We start from the raw sequence: 15,640 nt of genomic DNA, 5'->3' as shown, positions 1-15,640 counted from the left end.
CTACCATCCCTTCCATGCTTTTCCATATAATAGCTCATATACTCGAAGTGTAGTCTTTGGTCAGCCATCTATGATACCTGGGGGCTAGTTATAAATATTTTAAAAGATACCTGGTCCTGCCCAATCTACTAGATCAGAATGTGCTTGTTAACAAGATCCATGGGGCACTGGTAGACAGCCGTACAATCTAAGAAGTACTGCAGTAGCCTGTTAGGAAATCTGAACAGTCATCTTAGATCTTAAATTATATAGACAGCCCTAAATACACTGTATTCCTTATTTCTTTTAATGACATCACCCATGCATATGTCTAATTATATAAATTCAACTCCAAAAGCTTGAGGGAGAGAGAAAACTTCTCTTAATTTTAACTCTGGCTTCTTCCTGCCTGGTGTTCAGACTTGCCCTTGACCTGCTCAGTCTCAGAGAAAAAGAATCCATAGTCTAAATGTTTATTGTTTCATCAAAAGCCCAGTCTTAGCGATTAGACTGTGTCTTAATTTTTATCTAATGTCATAGTGACTTAGGGACACCTCCAGCAAACTGCAGCTCTACTCAAATGCATTTTCATACCACTATGCTTGGTTTCTTCACTGCTGTCTCCGGTAGAGAGTGATGTCAAAGAAGTGGACGGCCTTGAGCAGTTCAAGGTCACACAGTTAGGAAGGGATAGAAATGAACATTTTACTTCCAGTTTTCTCATCTCTCAGCCTCTCCTACCACAGACACTATTTCTCATCCTGTGGTTTTTACTGTCCTGACACAAGGCGGATATAACACACAGTTGGGTTTTCCATGGCTTCCTGAGTCACAGTCTCTCACAACCATTTTAAAAACCACTTCTTTTCACCTTGGGAAAGAAAGAGTCAAGGTCAAAAAATAAAAAAATAAAGAGTCAAGGTCATCAGTCTGTCGGCCTTCGTGAATAATATTTAGCATTGTGGAGGTTGTTGCCCACTCCTTAGTACTGTTGGTCCTCTGGCTGTATCTGAGCAGAGAGAACAGAAGTTTGATTATGTGGATCTCTTTGGGTGGGGGTTTGGCAGGATGCCTGGCTCCTGAGAGGAACCCTCCCAGAGGCAGAGCTGGTCTCTGATTCTACCAATACCCTTCTGTGGACCCTTGTAGGAGTCACCTGGCAACCCGGGGCCCTACTGTCCTTTTATGTCCCTTTAATGTCCACTTTAGAGTGGTACAAGAGGTCTCAGAGCACTAAGGTGATGTAATCCCTCACCCATTCCCCTTTGAATCTGCTTCCATTTTACAGTTTTCCCCACGTAGGTTGCAGTGTCCCTCGGCAGTCTGCACAGGCTTTTCCTCACCCTGAGGCATGTATGGTTGAGTAAATCGATATGACTGCCCTTGGGAAAGGCTGATTGATCTTCCACCAGCTTCTTTACGCTGACCCCAGTAGCTGTACAGCTCTCAGCCATGACCATGCCTCTGAGATGCAGCTGTTTGGCTGATAACTTTGCTTTTGCACACCAACCCACTGCCTTCTCTTCTGACTTAGATAGCATCACTCACCACTGTTTTGGCAGGACTGCAAGCAGTTTGGGGAAGTATACTTCACTGTGCACACAGCACATCATATTCCTGGGGTAAAGGCTCTGAGGATTTCTTGTGTTGGATGCTACAATGCAAGGTCTATGAGCATAGGGCTTTGTAATTAAAAAAAAAAAAATGGTTCCAGCACATCCTCTTCTTGCTGTGTAACTTCGTTTGTTCCCTAACTTCTCTGAGCCTGTCAGGTAATTTCTTCCTAAGTGAGTAGAATAATAGGCAGCTACTCCAAGTGACTGTTGGAAGACTCACCAGGGCAGTTGAAAGCTCTTAGCACATTGCCAGCCCTTGATGAGCTCTCAGTAAAGGGTAACCGTGTCCATTTACCTTCCTTATTTGTGATGAAAGCATCTAAGTCTGAGGTACTGCAGCATCTAAGAAACAGCAGAATAGTTGAGAGGAAATGACCAAGCAACACATTTCTTCCACCATAGGCAGTCCTAGCTACATTCCATCCCCACATGAGATCCATGGCATAGAAGGGGCTCATCCTGGTGATGTTAGGGTTAATCCAGTTTCCTGGTCCAGGTCCCATGCTAAATAGAAACAAGACCTGGTGTGTGTGTGTGTGTGTGTGTGTGTGTGTGTGTGTGTGTGTGTGTGTGTGTGTGTGTTCGTGTGCATTTTTAACTGGTAATTAAATCTGGGGCTTTTGCATACAAGTGAGTTATAATAACCCCAGCCCAGAAGCTAGAGTTCTGATTGCATTTGTCTGTTCACTGTTTACACAAGCCAATACTCCAACTTACCCTTGCTCAAAGAGCCAGCATGGGATTGGGCTCCAGTGTCCACATACGGATCTTAGTCTACCACATCCATGATGTGGGCTGTCTACCACATGTAGGAATAACAACCTCCCAGCCTCCATATACAGTCCATTCTCTTATCTCCAGTGCTAAAAGAAATCATTGTAGTGAACTGAAATCTCTGCACACACCCATGCCTCTCAACCCACCCTCCCTCTCTCTCTCTCTCTCTCTCTCTCTCTCTCTCTCTCTCTCTCTCACACACACACACACACACACACACACACACACACACACACACACACACACACACTTTGTTGGTGTCCATAGCTTCTAGGCCTGGCCTGTGATATAAGGAACATGGTCCATAGATCAACTGAGAGATGGAGATGAAGATAAAGGAAGCAGAGAAGGATAAGAAGAGAGAAAAGAGGCAAGAAAGAGGAGATAAGAAGACACAAAGAGATGAGAGAGAGAGAGAGAGATTGATTTTGAAGGAGAGGTGATTTGAAGTGAGGCATTGAAAATATATATTCAAATGCCTCAAGGCAACTAAAAGCAGACCTCAGCCCACTCAGAAAGCGCAAAACCCTCCTACCTCATCAAGCCCACAGTGGCATCAGGAAGGTAGTGAGTCACTGTCTGAGTCACATATTCCCACTCCTGAGCTCAGAAAGTGACATGTGTATTCATGGAAGTATCTCTACCTACAAAGAGGAGCCCAAATCTTGGCCCCTTCCCAGGCAGGGGATACAAAACTCCCAAAATACTGGCTTTTGGAAGTCTCTAATGTCTTCTAGGAAGGGGAATTGGAAAGTGGCAAGTGCAAAAGATGAAAGACAGGTCTGGCAAGACTGATTCCAGTGTCTGTGTTTCATCACCTCCTCTGCCCCCTTTCTTCACTCTTCTCCATGGGCCTCTTTTCTCTGAAAGCCTGGGGTTTCATGCTCATCTCCTTTTTCTCTTTTTCTTGTTTTTCAGCTTCAAAGAAGCCTCTTCCTCCTACACCCGAAGACAACAGGGTAAGTGAGGTGGGCTTGTGTGCTGTAAGCCTGTGTGTGATCTCTGTGTCTCTCAGATTCGTGTGCATGTGGTAGACAGCTGCAATTGGAGTATACTTAACACTGGGTTTGGGGGGCTATTTGGTGCTGTAGTTCTCAACCTTCCTCATGCTTTGACTCTTTAATACAGTTCCTCACATTGTAGTTATCTCCAACCATATAATTATTTTTGTTGCTACTTCATAACTGTAATTTTGCTACTGTTGCACATCATAATGTAAATATCTGATATGCAGGATATCTAATATGCAATCCCTGTGAAAGGGTCACTCGACACCAAAGGGTGTTTAATGGGTCTATCCACTTAGAGGATCACTCAGGTCCTGAGCTGTTACCTCACTGTACACAGTCTATAAGCACCAGTAACAAGCTGCATTTTTGCCTCAGCATAGAGCACTCCAGAGAAAAATGCCTGCTCATACTTTATGTATTCCAAATCACTTCCACACTTTTGCTATTTATGATAAAGCTGTGTCTTCTATTAGCTTGGAAAGGTAATAGTTTTATCCTTGCTTTTAAACCTAGCAAACCAAGTACCAAGTTTTGAGGTTTTCCAGGGCTACCTGCGCAGGGAATGGTGCTGCCTACAGTGAGCTGAGCCCTCCTACATCAATTACAAGATAATCCCCCACAGACATGCCCATAAACTAATCTGGTATAGGCAGTTGCTCAATTGATGCTCTCTTCCGAGATAATTCTTAGTTAGCTGTTGTCAAGTTGACAGTTAAGGCTAACCAGGACATGCTCTACTTGAGGAAGACTGTGGAGGTACCCTACCAAAGGACCAGGGTAGCTGTTGTTAGTCAAGATGGAAGATACCCATGGTCAGAGGAACCCATACTCCCAGCTTTTCTATCCTATGGGTGCAAATGAGACCATGTTCAGAATCCAGAACCCTTATTTTTGGTTCTGTCATCCACAGAGCTCAGCTTTTCCTACCTGGCTTCTCCTAGTTAACCCAGAAGAGTTTCCTAAGGGGTCACATAAATGTTTCTGCCTGTGCCCTTCTGCCTGGCTCCCAAGCAAGCCCTCTTCTTGCCACTGTTGCCTGGCTCACGAAGTCTTTCAGGGTAGTAGAGCTCTACCCACCTACATCCAGGAGAACTCCCAGGGCCCAGAAATATTCTTAACCATGCAGTAAGTAGAGTGGCCAAGAAATGGTTCCCTCATTTCCAAGCCTCCTCTTTGTTCCTGGGGCCTCAACCAGTCCTTCTTGAGCCTGTTGGCCCTCTGTTCCTACAAAGGCCAAGCCTTGATTTAATTTAGTGATTCTCAACACTTCAACCTAATGCCCCCTTTCTATGAGAAATGTTTTTAAAAGATCCTTCTGTTGTCCTGGGGGTAGGGAATTCATGAGGAGGGACTTCAGAGATGGCTTAGCAGTAAAGAGCAATGACTGCTCTTCCAAAGGATTCACATTCTGTTCCCACACTCATACTGGGTTATTCATAAGCAGCTGCTTGAAACTCTAGCTCCAAGGGTTCCAGTGCTTTCTTCTGGCTTCTGAGGACACCAACACTCATGTGGCATGCACACATATGGATACACACACATACACACACACACACATACACACACACACATAAATAAAAAGAAAGATATTTTTTAAATCTTAAATAGTACAATTTATGGAAACAAATATTTAAGAGAATCAATAAATATGTTAATTGTAATAATAAAAGCACAAAATAGGATAGCTTATATTCCTCAATGAAAATATGGGGCCATGAGTATGGGAAGACATGATGAAATATGTCAATGCCCATAGACAGAACCCATTGAATTTGGCAATTCAAGTGCAATAGATACTGGAATGTCTTACTGATGGCTCAGCTCTAGTGTTTCCATGGATGATATGATTTTCCAAAATGGCGAACAATTCCCAAAAGAATTCTAAATTAAAACAAGGATAAGCTTCTTCAGTACACAACTAATTTACTCCTGGGAATCTTTTTTACTGGGTAGAGGTTCGATTTGCTTTCAGGTCTTCTGTTATATCATGAAACTCCAATGAGCTATCCATTGTGCAACCAACAGAAGCCTCTTACATATCATATTATATGCAGAATTTTTACCATGTGGATGTCTATTAAGACATTCAGAAGCTGGAAAGTCTGTGAGATACTGCAGAACATTTTGTATTCTTGGCACTTGTCTATTAAACGCTTGTGGTACCCCTCAAAACTTGGTACTATCTTCGTATCCCACTATGTGCTCTCCATGACCTCTGTAGAAATGTACTATCATCATCTAAGCCTCTGTGCTAGCCTTTTTCCTTTATGGGTTAATCGGGTAGTAAGACCTGCAGTAACATGAATAATATGTCATTTCTGCACCTTCTTCTAATGCCTTGAACACAGTTTCTCCAGGTGTTAGTTCTATATGAAGCCTCAGGTCAACAGGCTCTTAGCTATCTGGAGGATCCAACCCACCACCTATTTCAAGCTTCATAAATACCAGATTTCAGTGTATTCAGGGAATTTGTGACTTTCCAACACTACATCACCTTCCAGCCAGTAACTCCATCTTTTCCCATATTTACTTTGTTCCCAAATTTATCACTCAGTCTCACATGTGTTCATCTTGACTTCCAGCAGTTGTTTGCCTTATGAGCTGTTCTTCATGTCATTAATATTTCATCCTAATTGAAATATGATATGTGTCTTAGTTAGGGTTTCTATTGCTGTGAAGAGACACCATGACCACTACAGCTCTTATAAAGGAAAGTGTTTATTTGGGGCTGGCTTACAGTTTCAAAGGTTTAGTCCACTATCATCATGGTGAGAAACATGGCAGTGTGCAGGCAAACATGGTGCTGGAGAAAGAGCTGAGACTTCTAAATCTTGACCTTCAGGCAGAGACACTCGGCCACACTAGGTGTATCTTGAGCATATGAGACCCCAAAGCCCATACCTCCTAATAGTGTCACTCCCTATGGGCCAAGTTTTCAAACACATAAGTCTATGGGGGACATTCCTATTAAAACCACCACAGTGTGGAACAGAGACATAGGTCAAGGTTTCTACAAGGGGAAGAAATGAGCCATGTGTTACTGTAGAGGGAGCATTGAGATGAATTCTCTGGGAGTTGGATATGTTCATTCCCTGCCATGGGATCTAAATCTCCATTCTAAATAAAAACATTGGTGAAATGTTCTCTTGAGGGAATTCCAGCCCTGGTAGCTTCTGATTTGATGGATCTTGACAAGTCCATGAATCAGATGAACCAATATAAAAACCAATAAATTTCTATGAAAAGTGCATGGCTTCTTGGAATTAACTGGGGTCGGAATTTACCTCACAGAATGACAGAAGTGCATACTGTTGCTGTTTGTATCTGTTCAGCCCATAATTCTAATTCATAAAGAGCGCCAACTGGAGGAAGACAGCTGTCTCTACAAATGATGCCAGTGGGTGGAGGGAACTGGCATGTTGACCTAGTCTAAATCCAGGATCCCTGGGACTCACCCCCTTCTTATGTCTTTGCTTGGTTTTGTTGTTTCTTGCCCAGAGATCACTTCAGGAACCCGAAGAAACCCTGGTCATTGCCTTGTATGACTACCAAACCAATGACCCCCAGGAGCTTGCCCTGCAGTGTGATGAAGAGTACTACCTTCTGGACAGCTCCGAGATCCACTGGTGGAGGGTTCAAGACAAGAACGGGTAAGTCCAGTGCATGGCTGCTGTGAGAATGAAGCAAATATGGGAAAGAATGTCCCACGTCCTTCAACTGCCCCGAGGCTGCATTAGGAAAGCAGAGGTGAGCTTGGTGGAAGGGAGATAGGAGTGAACTAGTCATTCCTCTTCTCAGAAGTATCAGAGAGGCCTCCACTTGCCATACTTACCCCCTGTGCCTTATGGGAAGAAAGTGGAAAGAAAAGGTGTGTAAAGATGGTGGAGTAGCGGTTATGTTAGACAGTCTCAGGTTGCCCCAGAGAGTTCATTATGAGAGCAAGCATTAAATGATGCATGGAGACAACAAGGTTCTACAAATACTATGGCCAAATCTGGGGTTTTGAATGAAAAACATCTCATGAGCCCTTCTCTAAACTAAAACAATTACTGTGACCAGTATTCTTATATATTAATATCAAGTGTTAATATTTTTAAATTACTATTAATTTTGAAACAAGAGAAAGAAAATATTCCATTACTGAAATATCACTATCCCAAGTCAATATTTCACTAAAAAAAAAAAAAACCACACCCTCGAGTCTGCAAGCTGAGTTCAGGGATGGTGTGTGTGTATCACCATGCATGATGCCCTTGGTTCAGTCCTCTGCAATGAAGCAAGAAAAAGAAATTTAGAAAGTAAATTCACTGTAGAAAGAAGTATACATGAAAATCCATCAATTCCATAGTCACCGCGTATTCTTCCTTGTGTTAATACTTCCTTGTGTGCCTAGACACAAGAATTGGTCAAAACAAGTGCATTTTGTGTATTTTGCTCAAATGATCAGTTCTCTTCTTTGTCTTTATCTTTGTATCATACCTCTTAGAAATATTTTCATATCAACACATAGAAACTCACCTCTTTTTAACATGTGTGAGTGTTGGGCCTGGATGTATGTATGTATATCATGTGCATGATTGATACCCATGGAGGTCAGAAAAGGGCATTGGATTCCCTCAAACTGGACTTACAGATGATTATGAACCACCATGTTGGTGCTTATAGGAGTCAAACCTAGGCCCTCTGCAAGAGTAACAAGTGCTCTTATACACCAAGCCATTTCTGCAGCCCCTTCTGGATTATTTTGAACAATGCTTGAATGCGGACTTGGCAATGTTTTGTAGCATGACAAGTTTTTGGATGCCTACATATATGTGCACATATATCTCAATTCTAACTTTGGAAATGTTAAGTCAAAGTATATGATGTTTTCATTTTAATGGATAATTTCTCCTAAAATTTTTACCAAGTTTGCATGCCCCAAACAGGATATAGAAAAGCCAATGCTGGCTAATATTAAGTATTGAAAGACTGTAAGAAGGGTCTACTTTTGTACATCTTTTTTGTACATTGGTAGAATCTGGAGGTATTTACATGTAATCAAGTTTCACTAGTAAGAACCAGAAGCCAAGAGAGTTGAAGGACTCCTTACCTGCTGTCTGGTGCTGAGGGGTGAATACAAAGTGGCTTCAAGATCTTCAAAGCTACATACAATATAAAAAGTGTTGATAGTGCTTATTAACTTTTTGCCCTTTTTTATTTCTCTAATATTAATTCCAGCTCAAATGTGACATTTGACCTTGGAATCTAGCTTGACCTTTTTTGATCTTATGCAGAGTCTCATGCTTCACCTCAGGCTGGCCTGGAACTCTTTGTATAACCCAGACTGGCCTCAAACTCACAGCTATCCTCCTGCTTCAACTTCCTGAGTACTAAGATCACAGGCATGGGCCATCTGCTGAACTTGACCTTTTCCTCTCTCTCATGGTTCTTTATCTGAAGATGCTCAGCTAGGGAGGTTTTCAACTTAAAAGTGGACAGCACCAACTGGGAATGGGCTTTAAGGACCTGTGGCTGGAAAGTTGGGGCCTTACATCTTAATTAATTTGATTTCCTTACCGGAAAATGATGGCATAAAGTGGAAAAATACTGATTATCACAAAAATTAATTACAGAAAATAAAGTTTAAAAGGTAATTTTTTCCAGTAGAGGAAATCTCATGATGATGAGAACAGCAAGCAGAGCCTTTAAATAGTCACTTGCTATTTATTATATTTTATATTTTGTGGTGGAGTGTGTTGCTTTCAACTAAGCATATCTTTGTGACTTTCATCAGCTGTATATCCCAGCATTTTAAAATGTTTTATCACAAATGCCAAATAATGTGAGACTTCCAATTCTTAAATGACTGTAGTGGATTAAATCTATTAAATCAGGATGTAAAAATCAGTTCTCTGCAAGTCTAAACACTTGTTTTCCTTTCTACAGGCATGAAGGATATGCACCAAGTAGTTACCTGGTGGAAAAATCTCCAAATAGCCTTGAAACCTATGAGTAAGATACTTTTTACTTTTTATTTAATTTTTCTAATTTTACATAAAAATATGGAATGCTTTATGAATTTGCATGTTATCCATGTGCAGGGGCCATGCTAATCTTCTCTGTATCATTCTAATTTTAGTATGTGTGCTGCTGAAGCGAGCACACTTTTATTTTTTTAATCACTTTAGTACTATGGTACTAAAGTTTTCTCCCTAGGTCAAGCTATTGATTGACTATAAAAGTTCCCAACAGTTCCTCTTTTTTTTTTTTGACCTGTTTTATTTTTTTCTATTCTCTGATGACTAAAACACTAAGGGTCTAACCCCAAATAGGAGAACAAGGTGTATAGTCAGTATACTACATTGCCCTTTTATTAAGAAATGGTTATTGGGGCCTTGAAAATATTCTGTAGAAGAGAAATCTTTTACTGGGAATCCCAAGTATTGGTCACTTGAGAAAAAAATCCCTATGAATAATACATAAAATATCAATTGACTTAAAACATAGTTACACACAATATTGCCATTATCAGGACAACATTCAAACCCACAGGTAGTAAGTATCTGCTTAGGTTGTGCTAAGTGTTTATCAATAAACTATCACTTAGAAGAAAAGTTGATGAGTTCAGTTTTAGTGGGAATGTTAAAATCTTGTTTGATAAAATTCAATAGGGTGTATGAAGTACCCACCATGCGTGTGTACTCCCTAGCTTGGAGGCTGGAATGTCTACAGCTACCACTTAGATCTTATTTCTTCATGGCATCATCACTAAAGAGAACTGTGACTTCTGGAGTCAGTGGAGCATGAAGACTCCAGGGTTGAGGCAAGGAAAGAATAAGATGAATTTGGGATGTCTTATTGCACTAGAAAGAAAAGAAGTAATTTTTTTGAAAAATTATTTTAGTGATTTCATCATGTCAAACAGGCACAGAAGTGAGTTTTTTAAAGCTCCCATTGACCAGACTGGGGCAGTTTGGATGTCAAAATAAATAAGGATAGTAATGGACTATAACTGATTGAAGAAAGTAATAATCCATAATAAGTAGATTGATTGTAAGTAACTAAATGAAACAAAGTTCTTTCTTAGGAGAATGACAACTAATAGATGCAGAAGGATGACAAAGCTTGAAAACCACCATTTGTAGCTCTAAGTATTAGTTCTGGCAAAAATCAATGAATGTCACAACCAAGGAGTGACTGTAATAAATATAATAAAAGTTTTTTTATTTACAGGCTCAAACTAATCCCTTCATAAATCAGTTGTAACTACAAAGTGGAGATAATTGGTAGACCCATCTTATGATCAAATTCATCCCAATATGGCTCCAAAATATTGCCCATTATCCCTGTTCCAAAACATACACAATGAATTTAATCATGAGAATACAGTAGCAAATCCAAATTCTATAAAATAAATGGCCTTTAATCTTCAAAAACATTAAGTATGATGAAAGCCACAAAAAACTGAAAAATTGGTCCCTGTTAAAGAAAACTAAGGAAGATAGTAACTAAAAGCACAAGTAATCCTGGATAGGATTTATAACCATAAAAATGTGTTATTTCTAACACAGTATTGGTAAAAGTAATACAATTTTGATAAAGTCTGCAATTAGGCAATATATGGAGATATTAAAATTCATATTAAATTGATATTTGTTAGATATTAAACAGACCACTGAGTACTTAGAAATGAAAGTCTACTCTCAAGAAACACAGGAAAAATACACCAGGGCTGATATGATGGCTTGGTGTGTAAAGTTCTTGCTGTGCAAATACACCAGGGTTGATGGGACAGCTCAGCATGTAAAGTGCTTGCTATGTGCTGATGATCTGAGTCTGATTCCCAAATGTGCATAAAGGTGAGAGGAGAGAATTAGCTCCATAAAGTTGTCCTCTGACCTACACACATGGGTGCGCTCACACACGCGCACACACACACACACACACACACACACACACACACACACACACACACACACAGGCACACACACCATACACAGACAATAATAAACACAATAATTAAATATACACATCCATATGCCTAAATTATCTAGAGAGGATAGTAAATATATAAACTTTCAGCCACTGGTTTGTCTAGGAAAAGGGTCAATGGGAGTTCCTTTATACTGTTTTATAACTCTAAGTTTGTAAAGTTTATTATTATTGTATATATGTGAGGATGTGCTTGCATGTTCCATGAATGATGTGTGGAGGTCAGAAAACAACTTTCTGGAGCTGGTTCTCTCTTCCCACTTCTATGCTACAGTGGTTTAACTGTCTCAGCAACCACTTTTACTAGCTGAGCCATCCTGGAGTTCAATCCCAAAGGATACATCTACAAAACACTCCCCTACGTAAGGTTCAGGGAATGTTGTAGGAGATGGGATGGAAAGATAGTAAGAGCCAGAGGATTTTTGAGTTTGCTTTGAGGCTGTATCTCCTAATAATGTCAGAAGCTATACCCATAAAATCCTACCAACACAACTGAAAAGCTGTGAGCTGGACAAGGATGACATGAACATGCTAAGCTGGTTGGAGAGAAGCCCACAAGACCTCAATCCTACACAAAGAACTACAAGCACCTGAGGGAAGAATACACTAATTGGTTGTCTAGTGCCTAATCGCCAACCCTGAAAACATACATACAGGTAGAACAAACAGGTTATATTTAGAATTCAGTGCAATAACAATTAGTGGGGAAATAAAAAGGCTTTGGATTTGAAAGAGATCTAGGAGGAGTGTGTGGAAGGGTTTGGATGAAGGAAAGTGAAGAGAGAAGTGTTCTAATTAAATTATAATCTCAATAATTAAGGAAGGAAGGAAGGAAGGAAGGAAGGAAGGAAGGAAGGAAGGAAGGAAGGAAGAAAGACGATAGCTAACTGTGAGCCTGGAAATAAGCTAGTATGCAGGGTTCCCCTGTCGTTTCTGCTTCAAGCTCCTTGGCTTTCCATGACAATGGGCTGTAACCTGAAGATGAAATAACCCCCCAAAATAAATAAGTAAATTAATATTCACTAAATATAAAACACCATAGAAGAAGTATATAAGATAACCAGGACTTCCACTTCAGGATTTTTGCTAGTTCGGTGTGGCCACTGTAATGGTTTTTGTAATCTGAGTAGATGCTAGTAACCAAGTGCTATTTTCATGAGTGTCTTTCAACACTTTGATCAAATATGTGTGAATTGCTCTTCCCTGAGCTGAGAGATGATTCATCCTTTCCAAGAATGTTTGTGCTGAGATGAAACAGATGAGCGATACTTAGCTGAAATAATTGTTTTATAGTCAATGTCTTTGGAGGAAAAAATTAGTTATTACAAATGACTACTTGGCTGAATAGCTTTTTTGTTTTGGCATGTAACCAAAATCCCTTTGTTTATGCTTCAAGAAGCAAATTCAAAACCTCAGCAAAATAAAAAAAATGGTAGAGACTTGATGGAACTCTGGGGACAAGTAAAAATATCTATCTCTGACCTAAAGGGGTTTTACGTCATTTTCTTAATAAAATCCATATGGTCTATGAACCAGTTTGTAACATGCACCACCAGCTTGCATTTTCTGGGTTATGGAACCCAGCTAGAAAATAATGTAACATAAGAAAACATTCTGACATTTAATATATAGCTAGACATAGAAAAGCTACACGGACTTTTTATTCTTTAACTTAATTTTTACTACTTTCAGGTGAGTCTTGCATAACAACTCAAAAACATGTCATGTGGTAAGAGAATGATGGCTTTGTAGCTTAACTGGATTCAGAGTTCCTGTCTTGGTTTAGAGGTTGGACTTTGGACAAGTTGCCTACTATTTCTGGGGCTGTGTTCCATGACCTGAAATTGCAGGTAGTTCTGAACTCAGAATATACTGTATTTCCCTCTCTATACAGCCTATGGTAGGATGTAGCACAAGTAATAAAAGCACAGAGACAGATATTGGGCTTCAAGCTGAAGATCAGAAAAATAAAGCAGCCAAGCCACTAGAGAGTTCTTACCTCAACCAAGGCTAAGACCAAAGAGGGGCAATCCTGTCCTCAGCATGACTGCAGCCTGCAATGCTCTCCACCCAAAACTTTAGACTGTATTAGACTGTTTTTGCCTTATTATTCCTCTCTAGTGCTTGGATTAAAGACATGTCAACCCATATGCTGGGAGCTCTGTTTCTCTTTTAGACTGATTTACTCTCATGTATCCCAGTGTGGCCTTGAACTCACAGAGATCCATCTGCTTCTGTCTCCCAAGTGCTGGGATTAAAGGTGTGCACCACCACTGCCTGGCATCTATGGCTATGGCTAGCCTTGCACTCTGATCTTCAGGCAAGCTTGATTAGATCATAAGCAAAATATCACCATAGTAGGGTTTACTTTCAATTAGATACATTGAGAAATTAACACGAATGGCTAGTGATGAAATATAATTTTTAACAATATACTATAGTAAAATTGCCATCAAAACTACTCTTGCATAATGGAAGAGTCACTTGAATGCAAGCACAGCAATACTGTGGCAGTCTATCTGGTAACCCACACATCTAGACAGTGTATGTAAGCAGATATGTTGTCTCTTGGATGACTTATAGCCTAGATGATCACCATGAGATTTCACCATGCTACTCACAACTTATGGTAGTTAATTTCTAGAATTGTCCATTTAGCATTTTCTGGGTTGACTGTGGGCAACTGAAATCACAAAACAGCAAAACTGCTTCTGCATCTACTCACCCCATTTGAGCTCTGATCCTTCCTCTGGTAAAGGATGGGTTAGAAAGGACAGAAGCAGGCAAAACACTACACTGCAAATACTCCTCTTCACTACCTGTGCACTGAAATCAAGTAGACATCACTCTATTGTGACACTATTGTCCACTGAGACCCGAGTTGTTTCATACGTTAGATGCACGTATCTAGCAACCTTGTGTATTGCTTGGGGCTTGGATGGGATGAAGCATGCTTGCCGGCCATTGGCTTATCTCTGGGAGCCTGTGGAGGTTTACAATCTGCTCTGCCATACTGTGTTTTAAGAGCTCAAGAGAATCCCTTGGCTCTCTTATTCTTGGATGTCCTCAAGTAGCCAAACAAGTTTCCTTACCCACCTAGAGCCTCTCCTGTGTTTATTAATTTCTAAAACAAATTGTCAACTGGTGATCATTCTACTTTTGTTGCAGGCTTCCCGGTCCAGAAATGAGACCCTGTAGGCTTCCTTTACCAGGAAGTAATTTATTATACTGTCCTTCAGGCTCCTAGGGAATTATTATCCAAGTGCTAGAGAGCCCTGCATGTTACAGGGCTGAGGTTTTTATTCATTTGTGGCTTCTTTGTGTGTTATATATGGTTGTATATATTTGATTGGATACTTTAAACTACCATTAATGGCTAGAATGAGAAAGGTTGGGCAAGGAAGGGGGCTGAAGGAGAGACATGGTCAGTTTGCACACCACACAGGAATATTGACCAACTTGCATGTCTACGTATCCTCATGAGCTGTTGACTGTCCTGCATGTACACAAATGCATGGACATTGAATAGCTGCATGGACACTTCCTGTCTTTCTTCTGTTTAACCCTGGGCGGTCCCTACCCCCTCCATCACATTTTCTCTTATCAAAGTGATTAGGATGGTCAGGATATGTCTCAGCATTGTAATAACATTCAAAAACTTCATTCTTAAAAGTTATTCCTGTTTTTTGCCATTTATTAATTACATTCATCAATTACAAAAACTTTGCAAAATCTGGAGGTCCGTCCAGTCTTAAGAAGAAAATATGGCAACTGCTTTGAAAGGATATTTGCAAACCTTGCAAATTAGTATTAACGTTCTTTTTATGGCTACCTAACACCCTCCTACTTAGAGCCACCCACTGACATATGACATAGGGGAGATGAATGTTTCCTACAACACTATCATGGAAATTTTCCAACTTTCACACAAGCAGAGAGCATAATAAAAAGCCCTGAAACTCCACTTTAACAATCACCAGTATTATGCCAACTCTTGCTTCACTTTTTTTTTCTTCTCCTGGAAATGATCACAGCTTTCCTTTTGAGTTTGAAATCACTGGTAGAAACAGAAAGCAAACATGTAATTTTCAAGCATTGTCTTTTATAAATAATCGATAGTTTTCAAACTGTAACACATGACTTGTTTTTGGCTTCCAGGTGGTACAATAAAAACATCAGCCGAGACAAAGCTGAAAAACTTCTCTTGGACACGGTAAGTCTCCTTCGTCTGTTTACTGACTACAAAGAAATTGTACAGTTTCCAACTGTGTGGTTCTGCTGATG

The 15,640-nt window shown here is 40.2% G+C and overlaps 1 protein-coding gene and 1 non-coding gene across 4 annotated transcripts in view; one reads left to right on the top strand and one right to left on the bottom strand.

Annotated features, from left to right (window-relative positions):
- Positions 1–15,640, top strand: part of Itk (IL2 inducible T cell kinase) — a 64,421-nt gene that overhangs the window by 24,720 nt on the left and 24,061 nt on the right. For 2 of the 3 annotated variants that reach the window (XM_035447973.1, XM_027425285.2), the window contains exons 5-8: positions 3,291–3,331; positions 6,881–7,032; positions 9,311–9,376; positions 15,515–15,569. In XM_035447973.1, coding sequence (XP_035303864.1) covers positions 3,291–3,331; positions 6,881–7,032; positions 9,311–9,376; positions 15,515–15,569 — 314 coding nt within the window. Of the gene's footprint in view, positions 1–3,290; positions 3,341–6,880; positions 7,033–9,310; positions 9,377–15,514; positions 15,570–15,640 lie in introns of all 3 variants that reach the window. The other variant, XM_035447972.1, reaches the window with a different exon arrangement.
- Positions 9,421–9,527, bottom strand: LOC113836668. Its single transcript, XR_003487075.1, has one exon. It is a non-coding gene; the product is annotated as a U6 spliceosomal RNA (small nuclear RNA).

Source organism: Cricetulus griseus, chromosome 7 (assembly GCF_003668045.3).
Source record: "Cricetulus griseus strain 17A/GY chromosome 7, alternate assembly CriGri-PICRH-1.0, whole genome shotgun sequence".
Taxonomy (NCBI): domain Eukaryota; kingdom Metazoa; phylum Chordata; class Mammalia; order Rodentia; family Cricetidae; genus Cricetulus; species Cricetulus griseus.
This window is presented reverse-complemented; position numbering and strand designations above follow the sequence as displayed.